This window comes from Strongylocentrotus purpuratus, unplaced genomic scaffold, assembly GCF_000002235.5.
Source record: "Strongylocentrotus purpuratus isolate Spur 01 unplaced genomic scaffold, Spur_5.0 spur5_scaffold_7, whole genome shotgun sequence".
Classification (NCBI taxonomy): Eukaryota; Metazoa; Echinodermata; class Echinoidea; order Camarodonta; family Strongylocentrotidae; genus Strongylocentrotus; species Strongylocentrotus purpuratus.
The window spans coordinates 25,815,014-25,837,536 of NW_022145613.1; the positions used below are offsets into that span (position 1 = coordinate 25,815,014).

At 38.0% G+C, this 22,523-nt stretch overlaps 1 protein-coding gene across 2 annotated transcripts in view; it reads right to left on the reverse strand.

Annotated features, from left to right (window-relative positions):
- The window catches only part of LOC585380 (solute carrier organic anion transporter family member 4A1), a 72,710-nt gene that overhangs the window by 24,892 nt on the left and 25,295 nt on the right, over positions 1 to 22,523 (reverse strand). For both annotated transcript variants that reach the window (XM_785211.5, XM_030974935.1), the window contains exon 3: positions 8,203 to 8,520. In XM_785211.5, coding sequence (XP_790304.4) covers positions 8,203 to 8,520 — 318 coding nt within the window. The remainder of the gene's footprint in view (positions 1 to 8,202; positions 8,521 to 22,523) is intronic.

A 22,523-nucleotide genomic window follows, 5' to 3' on the forward strand; every position in this document is an offset into this window, starting at 1 on the left:
GTCCGACTTAGCGTGCCCTTATTAATCATAAAGTTTTCAGTTTCCTTACCTCGTCATTGGCATGGTCAATGCCAACGATGATGAATACACTGACCATGATGACCAGAACAGATGAGCTGACCATCATTATTTGACCGACCTTTAGTCATGTCAGGTCTTTGGGGTTTCGTTTGGATTAGACTACGTAATCCCCGAGGTTGCCAGCCCCTAAAAATTGACCGTGGTTCGAAAAGCGTCAAAATGATGGTTGTACGACACTTGCTCCAGCGAAAATTGCTTCTTGACAAGTTCCTTCGCAAACCGGATTCTTCACTTCAACCCTGAACGAAACACTCTATCTAACCCTAAATCTGGTCGAAGTCCCAACTGCCACCCTAAGCCTTACCCTACACCTAACCCTGACTTAAAACCCAATCGCAGACGTTACCCTACAACTAAAGTCGTATAAGTCTTAGCAACTCTGCCACATCGTTCTTCACCTTCCAAGAATTGAAATTGATCAGAACAAAGGTGCAAATATTTTTTCTTTGAAAGACTCTTGAAACAATGACAAAAATTGACGGATGATTTACTATGTGTCAGGGTTATGCGATGATTGAGAATCCATTGTAAACCCTTGACACGCCAGGGCCGAAATAAAAAACAATTTGTGGCTTGAGGTGACACGCACATTTGTTTTGTATAGTTTTGATTGCAGTGAGATGAATTACACTCGGTTGAAAGGAAAGTTGGCCCACAACCAAGTAGAAAGTTATAAACAGACAATTTTGCAAAGTTTCAACAATGAGAAAATTTTAAATAAACATCCGGACATGTAACATTTTACGTACTCTTGTAATAGTAGGTTCAGTTAAGTTCATCTCGACCTGGTTTATTTTCATACTTCACATTTCACGTTACACATGTTCAGTTTTGTTTACAAGAAATGTATTTTGAATAAACAGAAGTATATATTTGTAAAAATATGTCAACTGACTTTGGTTTGTGCGTAGTTACATGTAAATCAATAAATGATGATATGGAGGAGACTGAGATAAAAGAAAAGCTTGGTGGTTGTAGGATCCAGAAGGTTATACAGTTGTGAGTCTATAACAAATTGTGATAACAAACAGGGCACAGATAACGCGATCGCAAAGACGAAATGAAATAGTTGTCAACCTCTGGCAATGTCAGTTTTAACCTTAGGCGTCGCCTGCTGAGAATTAATGTGCGAAAATCACAATGACGTACTGTAATCCAAACATAATTTCTACGGGTCTTACAATAATAATGTATTAAAATTGCCCTTCGATTGAAGATAAGATCATTAAGACTATTTGCCTCAGTGTAAAGTAATGTTGCGATTTACGTCTGTCGTGGTGAATTGCAATCAATTTTTCCTCTGTGACCCCTCCGCCCCTCCCAATTTGAATTGTGTTATCAGGGTACGAATTTAATACTACCTCTCCCCTCTCCCTCCCAAACATTAACCCGAAAAGGTCAAGTCTATATACAGTAATTCCATCCGTTTGTTACAAACAACATAAAACTTTATGGCACCCGATGGATCTATTCCCTGATTGATTCGGACCAAATTACAATAAAAATCACACTTGTAATGGTAATCGTTATTTCTGTGTTTATTGGTAAGTTCAAGGTATTTGGTCTTTATGTGTCCCATACGTTCCCAAGTATCAAAGACTTTAATGACCATATCCAAACTGAAAAATGAAATGGATAAATCATATATTAACGGAAAGCTTATAAGCCATAGATTACAATAATATCAATTGCATGCCATTTTACTGTTTGTCAGAGGAGTACCAGCTCTCTGAAAACTTTAAATCTAAAGCTTGAAAATCGGAAGTTGTCGACCTAAAAACTTGCTATTGACTTGATGACATCATCTTATGTGGAGTACGCATATTCACGATGAGTTTGCATTAATTAAGCACGGCTCATCACCTCAGCTATACAGGTGAACCGATCGGTTCCACATTTAATATCGTCACTGTAACTTCGGCAAATTTGACCCCTGTTGACCCGTAATTTGGAGGAGGTGCGGAAAATGGGGTTTTAATTTGCTTTTGTGCAATAATGAAATGATAAATACTTGGTATTCCTTTATATTTGTATTATACATTCATTCAGTTTTCCATTTATATCAAGTTGTAATTTCATCGGATAGGGTCTTTAAGACCAAAGCGTCTGTTTGGAGTCAGAAGGGTGTTAACTCGCATACTTTAGCACATAGTCAACGCCCTTATGACTCTGAACAGACAAAAGTAAGAAAAAGAATTATAACAATTTTTTTTTAAACGTGAATTAAAAAAAATTATGAAAGATTTGCTTGATATCTGGTCTGATTCTTACTGTGGTAAAGCTATATACTTCAATCGGTGTGGTGGTAACATAATTGGAAAACATTATCATTCTATGGACTTAATTTTCGTTATTCTTGGTAACTTATCGGTAAGGCAAAATACCAAATAGACTTGCCCACAAACAGAGTGACCAAGCCAACAAGAGCACTTTGATAAATTGTGAGAACAAAAAGACTAAAAATCCAGACATATTTAAACAAAACGACTGAAAAAGTCTGACAGCCGTGCAAGAACTTTGCGTGTCAATTGTTAATTATATTTTGTTTTTGTCTTGGTAACCTATAAACAGTTGACCAAATGCCTTAGAATTGCCCACAAACAGAGCAACCGAAACAACAAGAGCATTCCTACAAATTGAGAGAAACAAATCTAATAGGTCCAATGGGAATACAGACATACTACAACAAAACAAAAATCAAACAGTTGTCAGAACATTTAGGCTTGATAACTGATAACCCAGATCATCATAATTGGTGACCTTCCTAAAAACTCAGCATGGAAGGATAGATTGACCTATAAATATCTGTCAAGTCTGTTACAACGTCATAATCTAATTTCTGGAACATTTGGGACAGTTCACCAATCCCGAATGTCCAAGTTGGCGATATCGCACGCGAAAATTTATTTTGTCTTTCGACACTGAGGAACCAAACTAAAACGTCACTGGGTAAATGTTTAAGCTCCATCTTGGCATGAATACGTGAATTAATGTTTGACATAAGACTCCTTGCTTCGGTGTGAAAGTTAACCTTTGATCTTCATGTACATATCTTCAAACATGTGTATCACTAATACAAAAATGATGAACATTCATGATACACACTCTGTGTGTTTTTTTTGTAGGGGAGGGGGGTTAAGGGTGGAATTGGCATCGTCTCACCAGTATCTTAGAGCGTTAGATATTCTGAACTACTTCATTTTGTTATTGAACATAATTATTATGATTAATTCTCTCCTAATATATTTCCTTTAGGGAAAGAAGGAATATTCTCTTCCCTTGCTATTTCTCGTCCTTTGCATTTTGTAATCAACCCCACACCCCTTCCAGTTTTTCCTATTTATTTATTATTCTTCCACTTTGATCTCCGTTCTCGTGTTCAGGTTGTATAAAATAATGTAACCGCAAGAGATGAAATGAATTTTAATTTATGTAAAATTTAGATGTAGGCCTACAGTGTTTGTGTGCTATTATTTATACAACTACTGCATATGCAAACCAGTTGTGATGATGTGCATTGAAAGTGATAAGTTGGTGGAACTTTTGCTCAATTCAAGAACAATTTGGTATTTTCTCCAAAATAATGGTTGAATTAAGATACGTGCAGGAAGACCTAAAGATCAGTATGAAATTTAAGTTCACGTGTAACTGTGTCACGGACGAGAGTCCGATAGGCAACGTACGACTTCCGGATCAGAACCCTTTTTTTTCTGTAAAACGAAAGTGATGAGTAGCTCTGATATATCATGCATCACTCTCTATATCAATCATCCATCAATATTCTTTCGTGTACATCTGCACGTAGGACCCAGCTGAATACAACTGCAATGGTTTCCTCTCTTCAAATTGTTTTAAATCACTCATGCGTGAAGTATGCATCATATGAGTTGCATCGGATGAAACAGGAGGATCTAAGCTTTACAAATATGTGTCATTTATTAAGTATAATTGTGATAAAGTTATGATAAATAATAATAATATTTCTTGGTTTTGTTTTTTGGGGGACGCACTGTCTAATATGTCTTTGTTGTCTGTTTATTGTTCATCGAGAAAAACATTCCGCGTAGTGCGGCTCCTATCTCTGAAAGAGAAGTGTGAGTTCCGGATGAGATTAAAAAAATATTAAAAAAAAAGTAATTTTCTGCCTTTCCCTTTTTACTTGTGTGTCAGTTGTGATATAATATCAGAGTAAAAATTTTCCTGACATTTCTTTTCAAAAATGTAATGATTGCTCTTAAAGTGCCCTCAAATTAAAAATATGACGACATATTGATTGGACCAAAATAGTTTGGACCAAACATTTGAGATGCCCCCCCCCCCCCCGCCACCCTCCTTATAAAAAAGTAATGTTCAACTCATTACACTCATGGATCCAGTCACATGGCTTGGCTGGCAAGCTGTCACTTCTGACATGGCCTGCTTTCAATTCATGTCAATCAGCCACGGAGCTTTCTCATCTCTGTTATCTTTTCATTCCTGTTTCAATCAATGGCTCGTTTAGTCTTTAAATCTCTTATTGGTGATTCATGGCGGAAAGCGACTCAGGTTGAGACAAGCAAAACATTTATAAGAGCAAAAGTCAACCGATTTCCGATTTTGACGCAGGAGGCGACGAGAGATGGGAAGCCCGTCGAGCTCTGACTAGAACGAATATCCATATCCAAATTATTTGTTTAATAGATACTTCACAGTTGGACCCTAGGATCCATACCGCAACCGCTCCCATTGATACCCCTGTAGGCTGTACAACAAACAATTTAACCATCTGAAAATGTCTCCTTCAATTTTCAGTTTAGAACGATATGAACAAGAAAGTAAAATGTACGATTCGATTTTGTCCGACCCTACGCCCCTCGAAAAAATGAGACAAACCTTGGCCGCGTAAATTTGGACGATATATTTGAATAATCGTTTTTTGAAAAAGTTGTCATTGTGTGAAATCTTTCAGAAAGAAGTGTTTACAAATAAAACATATTAATGTATTGCTGCAGTAGCAGTGGTGTGCTATAAAAAAGTATTGTGGAAAATAATCATGTCCGATGTCATAAGACTTTGACAAGCCTCCCCTGACAGGTACAGTCCAGTTGATCGTATTCAAGGCTCCCGATACCAATGTCAGTGCCGTGTAGCCTTGGTCTATAACGTCAAAGTCATTGCCAGAAAGTCTGCGGGGCCGGAAAAAAATTGTTTTATGGGGCGATCAGCTGACAAGGTCACTGGGATGTCCTTGGAGGACGAGGCCGAAAATAACAACAACAACAACAATAACATTAATAACAATACCTCAACTACTACTACTATATCTACTACTACTTTTACAATACCACTAAATAATAATAAAATAATTAATAATGATAACAGCGTTAACACTCATAACAATGAAAATATTAACAAAAAATTAGTAGTGAAGATGAATATTTTTCACGAAAGCTACCCAATTTTAGAGCTAAAAAGAATGTTCTGCGAAACCGTTTGGATGATCTCCAGTTTCATAATTCTGAAGCGTGCATTTAATCTCGGTGATTGATATTTTGGAAAGCGCTTCACCTGGTCTTTCCAACAGCGAACTACAATAATTCATGTGCAAATCGACTCTTCAGAAATGTAATATGCTCAGATGACTCACTCCCACGCAACAGTCATTGTGGCATTATCGACTTACAGGGGTTGCGGGTTTCAGGGGCAGTCATAGTCGAGATAGTAGGCCCACGCCCCCTTTAAAATTTAACCTGGTATATTTGTAGTACACAAGATAAAAATGTGCCCCCACTATATTGTGTTCTTGTGCCCCGTTTCAGATTATAGACCTAAACTGCACTTGAAAAATATGGTACCCTGTTAGTTTGTTAATGGTTTTGCTTTTGTTTTGTATTTGGTTTGGGGCTTGAAAGATACTTTATGAGTAATGATTAAAAATAAATTTGATTGGGATGATGATTTCACTTAAGTAGAACCTACAAACTATTTTGGGGGAAGGGGGTGGGCCTTTGCAGAAAATATTAGGCATCCCCCCCCCCCCCCCCCCCCTCCTATCCAGAATCCATTATTCGCCCTTATTTCAGAGCATATATCGGGTTCCAGTCCGACAACATAGCTCTCGGGACGGTAAGGGGGCGAAGTAACACTTCACAGCCAGGGAGCAAGACGTGGGTAGGTCCATGGTTCAACCTTCCATCAACACCGATTGTATACTGATGACAAACTGGTTTAAAGGGGATCAAATGTACTGATCTTGCAACGGTATTTTGTAGACGAAAACAAATATCAATAACAGGTATATCAATGATAATAATAATAAATCATAAATGTAATTGCATTTTGAAAATATGTGGAAGTTTAATGTTACCTGATTGTATTTTAAGCTGTAAAACTTGAAACATGAAACTTTAACTTTTGGTCCACTACTTTTTAGTACACTATAAATTTCAAGTCATGTTAGAAATATCGCATTTTAAGAGCTATCTCTTCATGAGATATTGTCAATTTGATATCATTCGACAGGAAAATAGAAAAAGAAATGAGAAACCTCACAAATTATTGTTCACCTTTAACCTAGCTCAGTAAGTAAGAGAAACAACACTAGACTTTGGTTACAACGATAAGTAAAATGTTCAGATAATTACTCAAAATTTCTAATTTATTATTCTAGGCTTAACAAAATATATGGCGAGTCATCTGTCGAAAAAATTCTTTAAAAACTCCATTGTGGCTGAGAAAGACTCAGTACAATTGCATAGGTACGGGGGCGCATGCTCACCGCGTTCCCCCCCCCCCCCCGCTCCACATCGTACGGCCCAAAAAAGAGGAGAAATGAAAGGGAGAGGGGGAAAGGGAAAGGAACATGAACAAATTACGATATCACCCCTGTGGAACCCTCCTCCTAATCAGCTGCCTAGTTATTCGCATTTCATCCATTTTTAAACACCCCCCCCCCCCCCCCCCCATGATGGTCAACCCTGGCTACGCCACAGACTAACGACGCCGCCACGCCAATGCATTGTCCCATCTATGCATATCCATGTCGGGTGCTTTCTAGTCAGACAGCATGACTCTAGGGTGATGGATGAGACAACACATTTACAGCCCAGTAGGCATGGTGTGGGTGGCACAAGATCAATCCTCAAGTCAACATTGATACAATCTGAGCGATGACAAACTGCTACATAACTCTGCCGGATTCATTTTACGATCGTGCATTTTCATACGTGTGACGACTGGGTAAAATCCCCAGGCTAATATAATGTTGCCTCGAAAATAACAATTTTGAATCTGGCGCCGTATGTGTCAAGTTATTACTTTTTATCTTCCCCATTTTCTCATTTCGAATAGTTATAACACTCTCCCTGGTTATACCATGAATAATTCCACATGTGGGGACTGGAAAAATGCCCAGGGTAATTTTATGGAACCTTGAGGATAAATATGTTAAATTTGGCGCTGGTATGTGTCATGTTATTACTGTTATTATCCGTATAATCTCATTTCTAATAGTTTTACCACTGACATTTACAATGGCGTCGCATTACCGTTTCTTTTCAACTTTCCAAATATCTCAATATTGGGAGAGAACATGCAAGCTGGAAATGAGGGGTACATTCGGGGGAAAATGTTTGATTTTGATTTTTAGTCTCAACAAAAATTGAACACCTGTGTTGACATCAATGGAAAGTGCATTCGTTTTATTGTATTTTATCTTAATTATATGTGATGGGCCAGATGGCAGGTTGTCAAAATGTACTTTCCTCTCATTACATTTTACACGAAGGGCACGAATGTTGGACATACACCGTCAAACTTTGGAGGGGAGGGGAGGGTGCGTCACGTGGATTTACTGAGCTCATATAGGTAGACTCACTGCAAATTCCCCATGATCCTTAAAACGAGGGTGGGGTGTAAACCTACAGCATCCAATGCCTTATTTTCGGTCTTTTGGGCGTTCGGTCTTACGGAGACTTGGTCTTATGGACCTTGGGACAACTGGTCTGTGTTCGGCTTTGAGTTTCACGCCAGGAAACATGACATTACCAATTTAATCAGGGAGAAATGTATCCCAAAAACTGGCATCGAAATAAATTTAATTATATCTTATTGAATTATGTATTCTAATAATCTAACACCAACCTGCGTGTTTCCGTACACGTATTCCCCCGCCAGAAAGTGCGGCAAGGCAAAGATGACGGACCCGACGCTGTACAACATGGACGCCATCCCGACCCACACCGGTTTACGGCCGCGCTCCCCGAAGTAGCTGACGAAAGCGCAGACGATCAAGTTACTGATGTCGTAGGCGATGACGATGAAGCCGCTTTGGACGCTGGTGAGTCGGAAGCGTCTCTCGAGGGTGGTGATGACGACGGGAAGGTAGCCGAGGACCGTCATGTTCTGCAGGAGACCCAGGACACAGAGGACAAAGAGGTAGCCCTTGGGGTTGTTGAATACCTTGGAGAGAAAAGAAGATTTTTGTTTTATTTATTTGCTGAGTTTTAATTTCAAGATATGATAGGAAGTACATGTATAAGCGTAGACAGCTTCTTGAAGGAACAAAAAATCAAGTATGCCGACAATAGTATCGAGAATAGATAGTGCCGGTAAAATGTGTAATGTGCCGTCAAAATATCTAAATATGCTTGAGAAAAGCCAATCGAACCCCCTATTCCTTCCAAGGCAAGCTAAAAGAAAATGCACTCTTCACAGTCACAAGTCATGTACATACCACATGGTATGCATGTTCTATGCCGGCACTCTTTTTTACGGTCATTACTAATGTTGTGATTATTCATTTGAAATAAATAATTTTTTTTTTTTTTAGTATTCAACTGTGCAGACCTCTGTTAGAAATGAAGAACCTTAAAGCAACATTCCCATGTTTTTATATTCTCCACTTTTAACTAAAATCACAATATCCTCTAAATCCTATAATCTATATAACTTTTGAAACATAAATATTTGTTAGAGATGCATAAGGCATACAACATTTAAGATATTCTCCAAATTCAACATAAAATCCTGAAATTAAACGGCAACTATATCTTGTGCAGCAGCAGCTGTGCACGCCTTATCTGTTTATGATTGATATAACTGCCTTCTTGTCTAGATATCATACTATTAATAATCGTAACATCAGTGAGATCCTATCAGCCCAGTTAAAACTTCAACATGTCTAGAATTCCTTTGACATGATATCAATAGCAGATAGAATTTCAGTATGATGGAACACAGCTTGTGGCCAATTGGACACGATTTCTTATTTCATTTTTAAGCGTACAATAATATGCTACGAGAGCTTGACAGGGAAATCTCACGTTACGTTTGCTCTACGTGTGCATTGCAAATACAGACAAATAATTCATGTTTCCTACATCTATATTCATCAGAGTGCCCTTTGAGATGAGACAAGCTTCGTTGGTTGCCATGATTGATTATCATGACAACCATACTTGACAGGACGGTGAACATTTACTTCTCATATTAAAGTATCGAAATCAAGATCGTTGAGTGAGCTCGTAAGTTCGGAGAACAAACACTTGTTGAAAGGTCTCCATAAGGTCGAGGAATAGACATGGCCCAAAACAAGAACATGGATAGTCTAATGGCCTTGTCTTGTATCATTGTCAAGGCCCAATCATCTCCCTGGTCTAACAAAATTGAAACAGTGATGTGCACGTCCTCAAATATTATAGAAGTGGAAACAGATCCAATACTTCATGAAGTGAAAAATTTAACTCATAATATGCCGTAAACTTTGTTTCCATGTTATCATCAAGGAATAGTTATAACACAAAGGCTTCAAGATCAGAGTTGTTATGCAGCTGATCAAGACCAGAAATGGGTAATTTTACAATGCCATTGTGTTGCACAAAGCACTCCTTCCGTCAATTGTTGCCTTTAATATTTTGCACGTGAGGCAAAAAAGCGACCATGCAGAGAGGCGACGATAGCAACCGAAGAGTTAAGGATGATGTCAGGTCTCAAATATTGTAGTCCTACATACTATACATATATTTTTACTTCAAGGTGATGAATGGGAGCCTCAATATAGGACTGGTTGGCCCCCTTGTGGGTTCACTGCGCATTAAAATGTGATTCTGTAATTTAAACTGACAACCACGAAGAAAAAAAAAGGATATGGTAGTCAGTGGAAACATCGTTTGTGAAGTGGCATTTATTGAATAAATATTTGATGGTGTTTTTATTTGCTCATTGTGTGCAATTGGAACAGGTCAGCTTCATTACAGGTTGGAATTTAATGCTTTATGTTTTTGCGACAATCCGTAATATTAAAAATTGTATTATTCATTATTTTGAGGTTTTTTTTAAAGAATCTCCTTGGTGCCTCAAATACAAGTCCCTATCAAGAAATTAAAGAGTATGGTCCAATTTCACCCCGGCTATGCAAGGCTTCCGATATCGGTGCTCACATCATTCAGGGAATTTCTTCCTACCCTTAGGCCTACCCATTTCACACCTGGGTGGAGAGTGGCAAATGTAGATTCAAGTCTTGCCAAAGGACAGTAGTGCCGCGGCGGGACTCGAATCGCGAACCATGTGATCCAAATCCCGGAGACGTATCCAATAGACCACGAGACCTCTACATATTATAATGTACATCCTTGTTTACGCCCAAAAATGCGAAACCCGCATTCAACGCCTACACAATGAACAGCCCAGCCAGGGAGTTCCCGTTGACTGACGAGGCAAACTATGGGTGATATAATTCAACAAGGATAACTGAGGACAGTAATTGTCACTCAAATTACTGAATTTCCTGAATAATGAATGTGGGAAATATTTATAATGAACATCTGGGGAAATTTGATGGAGGTCATTTGAGAACATAGACGGGGGTTCAAATAAAGCTTTGTGTCATTATGAAGACATGTAGCGCGGCCATCACCAGGTTTTTTTAAAATAAAACAAATGCTATTATTTTTGCTGATTTAAATAACTTCACAGGAATTGATGAGCAATGAGGAAAGTTCGAATATTAGTAATTTCACCATCAACAAATTAGGGGTGGGTCTGTATTCCTTCCTACCTTTGGCTAAGTAGCTTAAGATCAGCAATCAAGTATTTGGGATGGTGGTGGTACACACTCAGCTCGATTATTCAGGGGCGTTGTTCCTGGGGAGCAGGGGGCAGACCCCCCCCCCCCTCCCCTGTCATGGAATTAACAGTACATCTTATGCAGATCGTGTCTTTGCGGTCCTCTTTTTTTTTTTAAACAATGTCCTACTTCTGTACGCCGTCACTTTGATTCATTCGTAAGTTTAGATGACAGTCTGTGACGCGTGTAACATATCTTTGTTGGTATGGCCTTCTGCCCATTCATCCCTCTGTGATGCGTAGTAACATATCTTTGTTGATGTGGCCTACATTCTCCGTCAGATAGCGATACATGACAGAGTTATTTATAGAGGAGAAGATTGAATGGGATGGGCTGGAGGAAGTTATCTGTGTTGTTCCCTGACCTTGATTCAGTGATGGGTCCCCTCACCTTAACGTATCTTGTCGTTAAGGTCAAACCTTGTAGTATCTGCCATGCCCATGCGGTGCTATCCACTACGGACAGGCAATATGTACTATTTCATATTTCATGAAAATTAAAAGTGACTGGAAATATGCATTTGGAGAAAGTATTTAAAGAATACATAGCCTTTAAAGTTGTAAAAGGTGAAATCTACACTCCTTTATCCCCCCCCCCCTTATCCGGTTTGCAAATACGGGAATGTAAACATTATTGTCTGTTGAATGTCATCTTGCTGTGACACAATCAGGGGGTGTTTCACAAAGATTCTTAGTTGAACTTATCTGTAAGTTGGGCTTAAAAATTATGGAAAGCCGTTAGCATCTTTGAAAATATTTTGTAAAAGTTATTTTGAAAGGCATAAAATTTTGATTTAAATCATTCATATTTTCTATCATCAAGGAGATTTCATGTTCTGGATTTGGAATTTATAAAAAGTATAAAATACTTGAATTTCTGCTTTTGAATATATTTCATTTTAAGACTCCAATGGCTGTCCATAATTTTTAAGTCCAACTTAGAGTTAAGTTCTACTTAGGATCTTTGTGAAACACCCCCCTGAACTATATTCGATGAATCAACTCAAGGGCAATGTCAAAACCCTATTGGATATCCAATAGAAATCATGTTCAAGTGACGTAGTACACGTCATTGTCATATTGGCACATTTCCATAGGCAACGTAACAAGGTATCAAAATAGCCATAATAGCGATTGTTTCTGTCAATATTAGGGACTTTTAGATTTGCGTGGACTGATACGTGTGACGTCCATTCAAAGCAGTGCATTAAAAGGACGTCGATCGTAGCAATCCACGTTGTCGTTGTGCAAATCTAAAAGTCCCTATTAGATTAGTGTCTTCGCCACTAAAAATCATGAATACTTTATACAAATTGCAAGGGATCCAGCACGGGTTATCTTGTAGTATATCTGTGGCGGATTAACAGAGGGAGAATTATGAGGACATTATCTGTGTTGTTCCGTGACCCCTATTCAGTGACGAATCCTTCATTTTGTCTGTAAGGTCAACCCATCTTCCTCTCCTAATATCCGTCGTGCTTTCCGCTTCGGACAGTCCGGACTTTCTGTTTGATATTTCCAAAAAATGATGAAAGTGATTGGATTAAGGCATCAATTTATGTTTAGAATCAAGTAATACAACGGAGAGCCAAAACGGACTTCTATTTTGTTTTGTTCTGTTCCGTAGTCCGTTTTACAATCACGTGTTTGCAGAAGAGAAACTTTACTCGATTTCACTTGTTGTTTATTATTTTCTTTATCTATCCCGTAAGTCAGTTCGTTCAGTTGATAGCTTGTTGATTTATTCGTTTGTTTTATCCCTCTTGTTGCAAATAACTGATTACAATCAGAGCCCTCCCCCCCCCCCCCCCAATAAAAGAAAAAGAAAGAAGAAAAAACAAAATAGATTTTCGAGTGTCTTGCAACTGACACTGCCAGGATCACCTTGTGGTATTTATAGGGGAGATAATGAGGGGAGGAGCCATGTTGATCCCTGACCTTTATCTAACGATGGGTCCATCAACCCATCTTCCTCATCTCTAGCATCCGTCCGGTTGCCATCTAAGGACAGGCGAGGTTTTGACAACGAATGCATAGTATTACTTTGTTTAAACAGGGAGATGACATTGTGATCTTCCTGGTTTAAGTAAAAGAAAAGTGGTATGATTATGTGGAAATCTTGGAAGGTTGAGTTCTGGGAAGAGGTGAACAAATATTTGTGAGCGTTATCATTGTTATTATGCAAGTGTGGAAGAGCATGAGATAAAAAATTGTTCCCTGAAAAGTATGGCTCTTCAAATGCCTTAATATTCTAAATATGGCATGTAACAGCATAAAAATAGGGACGGATTTTTATGCCACATGTTCGTGTAGTCCCATATACATACTTCTGTGTACAGTGTTTGTAACTTTACCCAGACTGGGCCAAATTTCTTATCATTTTGATGATTTCAGAACCTTGCAGTACACACCAATAAATATGCTAGATGATCAACCTTTTTTGATTGATTCCACTTCGTGTCTTTCACAATTCAATCGCATGACCAGAACTCAACTTTATCTTTAAGTATTTCAGAATTAGATAACATTAGTCTCGATCAAAGAGATTTTGTCCATGAATTGTTTTCGTCATTATTTTCAACATCCGTTTTGCAATCACAAAATGGCTTCGCTGATACACAACTTCGTGTTGTTTTGCACATCCACTCCCCCAACTCTAGTGATTTTTTGTTTTGAGGGATGGGGGGCGGGGCTTGTCAGAATTGTATGCCCATCTATTCACTAAGCAAGAGAAGTCAGGATACGCCACAGTTTATTTTTACAAAGTTTGTTTTTTATCAGAAGCGTGCTTGTTTCAACGTAACTTAAAATAGGGAGCGTTGGCGGGTATAATAAGACATAAATTAAGCACGCCCGGTCTAAATTTATCGTCATATTTATAGACAATTTTTTTCATCTTTGTTCCGATCCAAATCTGTTTACATGATGGCAGCCATGCAGTCCCGAAATATTTCAAGTTCTCGGTCATTATCATGACTGTATGAAATATGGTTGGGACGAGAACTAAGGCTGTTAGGATTCTATCAACCTCAAAAGGATGAAGATTATTGTCTTGACATGCTAGACAGAGATGACCTAGTTCTCGCCGTGCCAGGATGAACAAAACAGAATGCCATATTTTTCATTCTCTGATGTCAGTTTGTAAGAGTATTAAAGATGAAATTCTGCCTGGAAAAAGACAGCTCTTCAAAATTTACGGGACAAAGCTTTCAGCCATAATATACCCAATTTCGTTAGCAGCGCATGTGATTCTCAGCAAAGACAGGGTCGAATTCTTTTCATTTTGATCATTCACAAACCTCGCCGTATACGTCAATTCTTTATTTCATATCATAATCATCGTTTCCCAATTTCTTCCAGTTTCTTTCACAATGTGATCGCAAGACAAGTACTCAACTCCATCTTTAACTAACTAGAGGCAGCTCAAGCGTTACAGGCACACTCTTCAATCTTCACTGTAATACAATGGGAAGGGTGGCATCAAATTCATCGTTTGCACGAAGGAGGAGCCCGCCCCGGGGATTACTGCCAATACTTCCCATCCTTGCAAAAATAAATTTGAAAAACTGGATGAAAATAATATTGTCGAGTCTGAGGTTAACGGAGCTTCCGCTTCGAGTATCCGCCGATGTCCTCCCCAATCTAGGGAGGAGTATAATAATGTAATGTATGAGCAGTAATACACAATCCACTTTCTCGAGGTCCTGCCTGCCTCCCTTTCTTCTTCTTTTGTTTTTGTTTTGTTTATTTTGTTGCACACATGTGTTTACTAAACGCCAAGATTGAGGGAATCGTACGACAATATTCAGTTTGACACAGCTATGATGTTGTCTTCAGTGATGTTACTTTGATCATCCTAAACTTCTTTAGCTTGATCTAAACCTTTTAAATCTTTATTAAGGTTTAAAGTTTATCAAGTGACTTCAAATGGACTTTTATATTGTACCCTGGCTGCCCCCCGACCTTTCTATATTTAAGTCTTGGCTCAAATTCAAATCCATTCTCAAAACCTTCCTATTTCGGGCATTCGGGTAACTTAAATACTGACTTCATTGGGGAAACTTGGGCCTTTGCATGCTATTTTAAGAATGGCACTTGCTACTTAATGTAAAACCTATAAATGTCATCGATAAAAACCCTTTCCCTCACAAATCGATCAACTTCAACATGAATTCAGTTGAGAATTCGAGAATATGCTATAGCCTGACTGGTTGCAAACAGGCAAAATTATACAAATGTTATACGGGCCCTCCAAAAGGTCAATGTGTCACTAAACACAACTATCATTTACCTTTAAACTTTTATTAAAATTGTGAATAAATATTATTGTTTTCATTACTGTTTTTCATATATGGGGGAACACTCCTCATGTTTTATTCGATGACAGGGGGGGGGGTAGGGGTATAGTCGTTTTCAGTTGTTTGTTTGTGTGTCTTTTTCTCTCATTCTTTTGTGTCTTGGTGTATTAAGTGTAGTTGTGGTTTTTGTTATTTTCAATTCTGGTGCTATTCCTAGATATAATGTTGTAGTGTCTGAATCAATTAATCAATCAAACAGACTGTTACGCAATACGATTCCTAACACAAGAGGGAGAGAGAGAGAGAGAGAGAGAGCAGAAGAGATGAAACTATTATTGTTCGGGAGGTGCTGCATCCTCGCAAGTCCTTTGGGGGTAACGTAACTGATTATGACAAGGTATTTGCCAAAGATGAAAGATGGTGCAAACACGTCCATCATCGTTTGGCATTAAGCCGACCTGTGAATTTAAGATGGAAGATGAGGGGTGGATTACAGCTCCCTTTGCAAGCATCTACCTTCTAAAATTCCAAAATCATGAATACTATCTTGGCAAATCTACAAAAATCCCTATTTTTATTCTAAGGAAAGCGAAGAAACAGCAAACTTTCCAAAGGCAAAGAGGCAACTCAGAATTAAAGATTTGTTTTTTGAATTGGTCCCATGCTCAACACATGTAATGATTGTGTTTTAAGGTCAAGTACATTTTGGGTAAGAACTCTCTACTCGGCAGCCAGCATTTTCAAGCGTTGACGTCATTACCCTGCAGTAGGCATGGTCTCAACATGCAGGTGAACAGTTGGTGCTAAAAATACAAGCTTGTTTTTTTCACTGACGAATGTCATCTCTGTCGTTACTTCCCCCACCTTTTGTTTCATCCTAGAAATGCCTTGACGAATTTTAATCAGGACAAGTCATTGACATTATGTCTCACCATAACAGTTGGAAGAATCCCGAATGCTTGTCCTAGAAAATCTGTGGCAGCAATTGCTGTATTTTGAGCAAATGCCGTTGAACCTAATGCAGTCATACTATTAAAGGCACACTGTCCTACTTGTAGCTACTTGCTCCCTCTATATAGAAAACTTCCCCAATCGGTGCCTGTTGGTCCCCCATGATCCTCTTTTTCTTATGTTGAATGAGAGCTGAGTTAATGGGATAGCCACCCGTCACAGTGACCTCGCTGGCTCGATGGGTGGTCTAATCCTTTCTGGCTGAAGTAGTAAAGCCTGCCTTTAAATGGGACAGACGTCAGACCGACTACAGGCCAAATAAGCTATTACATTGTCCATATTGTCAGTCGGTATGGAGTCGGTGTGACCGGGGTGTGGAACTCTCGTATTTGGAGAGGGAGGAGAAGGGTACACACAGACAAACAAACAAAGGTGTGGAGGGGTGGACTTGTATGGCGCCAAATCTTGATGACTGACCGTCAGCAATCAACGTTATTAAAGAAATGGTTCTTTATGTAATATTACATGAAGTGTCCTATTGTCCCAGGAGGGGGAAACTATAATTCCTTTATCAAATAAATGGACTCAATACTGTATAAAGCAGTATGCAATGACAGGATGGACATAGGAAACATAGCTGGGGTAGTGTACACGGGATTTCGGATCCACACAAACCTACTAGAGTCAAGTACATGTATATACATGATGAATAACGGTGACTCTTTTGAGTTATATTTATCAGCTCAGCAGCTCATAGTAACGATAAGTCCCAAATCAGTTTAGCTTCTGTGTAATGTTTAGTCGCGCGTTACTAATTAATTAGGGTATATGAGACCAGATGACGGTGTGATATTATTCTCTTTTTTTTTGTGGAAAAGGAAGGAATTTCACGATTATGATTTCATACCCTCGTGACAAAATGTTCACACTACGTTGCATTCGGGGGTCGGGACGACGTGTATGTTATCACGCACTTCCATGTCCTAGAGAGGGGCACTGAACTTGACATGAGAAGGGGGTGAAATAGAATTCAAAATGTCAAAACAGTGTCACTTCCTATTTCCAAGGGAATAAGAGAGAGAGGAAAGAGATGAGAAGAGAGAGAGGAGGGGAGAGAGGAGAAGAGCGAGGTGGGAGAGAGAGAGAGAGAGAGAGAGAGATGAAGAGAAGAGAGAGGAGGGGAGAGATAGAGAGAGATGAAGAGAGAGAGAGAGATGAGGAGAGAGAGGGGAAAGGGAGGGGAGAACGGGGGAGGTAGTGGATGAGAGATAAAGGGCGGGAAAATATATATCCTATCATGCCTTTAATCTTTTGCAATATCTGATATGATAGAAAATCAATTTTTCATTTACTTAGGTTTAACATATCATTCATGTTTAACTTATCTACTAAAATATTTATACATAGTTGTATTGCTTCTCAAGCAAAGTTTCTCTATCAATCGTGTCTTATGTGAATTTCGTTTTGATAAAGCATAATGTCACGTAGCCCCCATGTGATGGAAAAGTTAGTCTTTGCATCAGACTGTATTACAAATCTTACACCCCAACATAAAAAAAATTCTCTTTTCTAAATGAAAGAAAACATCCGTCGTCTGGAGACCAGGCAAGACGACAGATTGAGCAACTGGTGGAGGTTTTATGGTGCCACTTAATTTAAACCAGTCCTCGTCGAATAACTAATTATGGTGAATCAACATAGGGGGTAAAAATTAATAAGTACGTGAGCAATGTGGGCACGCCCCGCAAACTATGGAAAATATCTGGCAATTATTTCTTCTTCGTCATAACTTTTAAGATGACCACATGCCATTAAAAAAAGAAATCTAGCAGGCTGAAAGGCTCCGGGCTTTTTTATATAATTTTATTTCCCTCTGCGGATAGGGACAGCCGTACGTTGCCTAGAAACAACTTCTCAACAACGGAGAAAAGAGAGACGTGTGACTTCTAATCACATATTTCTCAATGTTACGAATTTTGATGCAAACATAATATAAAGTAAGGTAGAAAATGTCGACAATGTTAAATGCGAAACGTGATTTCAGGTATTTTGAGCAAAGATTGCAATAGACATGATAGAGGACGTGTTATCCGTTTCTTTAAAAATTGCATTTCTTCCTCTCATTTGGAAACAAACATCACTTCTTATCCAGAGTTTTAAAACAAATACAGACGTAATATTAATCAGCGAAATACAAAATTAATCAATTAGCAACTATAGTGTAGTCGAAGACTGTATATTGCGATTTAAGGAATCACTCCTTCTTTTCAAGTTACAATCGGAATTTGTACGACAGTATTATTAACTTCTTGTAAAAACACATTTAAAGCATATATTTTCCAGATTAGCATTTACACACTTTGGGATTGATATTTTCGTTTATTTGTTTGTTTCAATATTCGTATTCTGATGAAAAAACGTTGCAAGTTTTTTTTAATGGGGGGTCTCACAGGCAATGCCAACATCATAAATGAGGCCTGCTTTGTGTTATGTAATTTGAGCCAAATGAGTACCAGGATAGATCTGACAAATATACCATAAATAGTACCGTACAACATCAACCCTATTATATTTCATATCGTAATTTTTACATAACATTTTGTAACTGGTTAGTGGTTCGCTTTTATATTGGCACCAGATCAAAGGCTATCAAATTCCATCACATATTTGTTTTTATCATCAAGTTTTTTTGGGAGAAGGAGGGTAGGCAAAGATGTACCTGGATATCCATGCGTGACGTAAGGACACTGCTAGTAATATAGTTTATATTTATTTATTTTTTTAGCCCAAATAGGGGATGTACACCAGCCCATCTTATGCTGGATACGCCGTTTCTTATTATATAAAGTTTTGTAATCTATTTTTTGTCTTCATTATTGATACTACTTGTAAAAAAAAAACTAAGGTTTAAATGGAAAGAGTATTCATGTCATTGATTGACTAGCTACCATCTACTGTCCAGATAAACTATAAGAGTGTACATAAAGTTCAGCTTTTAATCATTACAGTTACTTTATCATAGGCCTAGAAGTCAATTTCATTCTCATTAAAGTCAGCCGGCCGAGTGCTGGACGAGTGAGGCTAATAAATATTGCAAGACGCCAGTCGGTAACTGCATGAATAATTGAATATTAATGTATTTATGTATATAAAACATTTATGACAGTTCAATAGTAAGTACCCAAGACATGGGATCTTGATTGCTCATTTGAAATTATGACCCTCCCCTTGATTATTATGTGGGCAAATTTAACTCTGGTATGGTATATATCAAAACCACATTGCTACCAATAAAATTAAAAATACCCGCATATTTTATTTATATAAGTAACATCGGCAATTAATACTTAACAATAACCTCTCATGTCCCTGGAACATTGTGTTTTATTTTCGTAATGATCTGTGATAAAACTGATAAGGGGTCATTTTTTTATAATCAGGCCTATAGAATTTAAAACAAATTTGATTAGGTGTTGGGATATAATTATAATAATAATAATAAATAATAATAATAATAATAATGCATGCTGGGATGTGGGGATGGGGGGGGGGTAATTGTTTATCAACCCATGAATTCATAAATTTGCCAAGAGTATCATTATGTTTCCACAAAAGACTGAGCTTGGAAAATTGCTGCAAGTTATTCGACACAACAAAATGGCCACCATTTCGTTCCAAATGTTGAGCATAAATTCATGCTCAATTCAAAGAAGGAAAGAGAAGACTTTAAACCAATCGGAAAGCAACTTTAACATATCTACAGAAATACTCATTGATATGGACCATGCTATTAACTAGCATACATGCATGTGCATGCTCATTTCAGAGAACGGTCAATTTCAATTAGGGTTACTAAAAATACCCAGATATTTTCCTATTTCAAACTGTTATATATTCCTTACAGCTCTTCCTTAGAGACTCCCTGGACAGATCGTCTCGATTCCCGATAAATTGACACCATATGCCTCTATACGCTGGCCTATTTATTAATGTAAGGTTGATTTACAGAGAGGGTTTTCTAATGATTTATATCATTTCCCATGATGTTCATGATATTTCTAAATTAAATTTGGAAAGTGAAATAGTATCGGCCATTAAAAAAATAAAATTTACGGCTTCCGTTCATTTTTCATACAATTTGGAAAAATCGGACCAGAAAGTGAATGTCAGCAATACTAACTAGTAGGAGAAATTAATGGCTCTCTTGATACCTCAGTCACACCGCTAAACCGACTCCATACATACTCTTATACCTTAGTCATGCCGCAAAACCGATACAAGACCGACAACACACCGAACGAAAATGTCTATGGCCAAGAATCAGTCGGTTTTTAGAGTCGGTCTGAAGGCGGTTTGGCGGTGTGACTGAGGCATAAACAGACCGCTTCTTAGCCATCCGTGATTAACGTAATATTTTGCTCGGTTTTTTGTCAATCCGGTGTCATTTTTTGTTGGTGTGACAGTATTTCGTACACATGCTGTTTCTCGCCCTTTGGCGGGAAAGTATTTGAGAATAGAAAGCGACAAAAAAAGAAATACTAATATCACATGACACCAAAGCTATCAGACCACAATGATAATTGATTATTATAATATGTTATGATAACCACAATCAAGCTCGAGTGGTCTAGGATCTGTATCTAGATTTACATTATTTTTTCTATTGGGAAAGACGCAAAACCAGGAAGAATTAAATACAAAAACATAAAGGTACTTATTGATATGTACCCACCACAGTTGCGTGTTATCAAGGCATCGTTTAACAATTATGTTAACTCTGAGATGCATGGCATTACGTGATATCAGTGTATGTGATATGGTGTAATATTGAAGTCCTAAAGAAATTGCGCTTCAAAATGAACATGAAGTGCCTCAAAAAAGTAAAAAATCTTTGAGTGACCGGTTTTACCATTATCTCATTTTTCCCAATAAACTGATGTGTTATAAAAAACCGTTAGGAAAACGAAAAATGAAATTTCGATTTCCAATCATAAATATCTTGATAATCAGACAGGCGATCGGGCTTGTAAAATTCATGGGATTCCTGACTGAACTAAAGGTTTATAATTATCGTCCCTATTTTCACGAAGTGACGGTAGTGAATGATAATCCCATACAATTTGCGTGCGGATTTTCCTCACTACCGTTGCCGCATGGGCTAAATCCAGGATTTTGTTTCAGAATCTGAGGCAATGCTACCGAGATCACTTTAACTGATCATCGGGGCATACTGAGGTAACTGCATTGCCAATGTCATCATGTGGTTACTAAAAATAACTACCACAACTTTCAACACATCATTCAAGTTCTGTTGTTCTCTCTTTTCCATCCAAAATTACTTACACCACGTGCTTGCTCTGCAGACTGCACATTCGCACTTGACTTTAGAGGCCTATGTGGGGTTTTCTATGTGTCCTGTCGGTGGAGTTGTGGTTCATTCACTGGGCTTTCAATCGAAGGGTTGAGGGTACGAATCCCAGACCGGCACTAACGTCCTTTGGTAAGATAACAATTTACATTTACCACTCTCCACCCATGTGTTAATGGGTACCTGGTGATTATACTGGGGTTATATCATTTGTAGGGCACTCAGCATGCTAAGGAAGAATAGAATTTATGATGATGAAGCTTCCCTGGGTTACTAACATTTACATTATCATTATCATATTCCTATTAGCTCAAAATAAGAAGATATCGTTAGTTATGTAGTAAAAAAGAAGCAGTAAAAAAGAAATAGAATGTAAAATATAAACATTTAAAATACGACGTTTGTGGTGACTAGAATTAACTTTCCCAACTTCCCAAAAATCATTTCCGTGCAGTGTTCTTACCTAATTATTCAATTTCCAACCAAAATTGTCACCACATACCTGCACGAGTGTCATGACACACGTATCGGATGAAAGTTTCATGGTCAAGATATGCTAATAGTATATAATCTCAATATAAATATAGAATGTGTGATATAAATTGATACTAATACCAGATTGATTTAATCAGTGATTTCCTTACCAAAACCGCAAAATATAAAGGAAAACCCATTCAAATCCAATTTCTATTCTCTGAAATAAAGTGTCGCACAAGCAACCC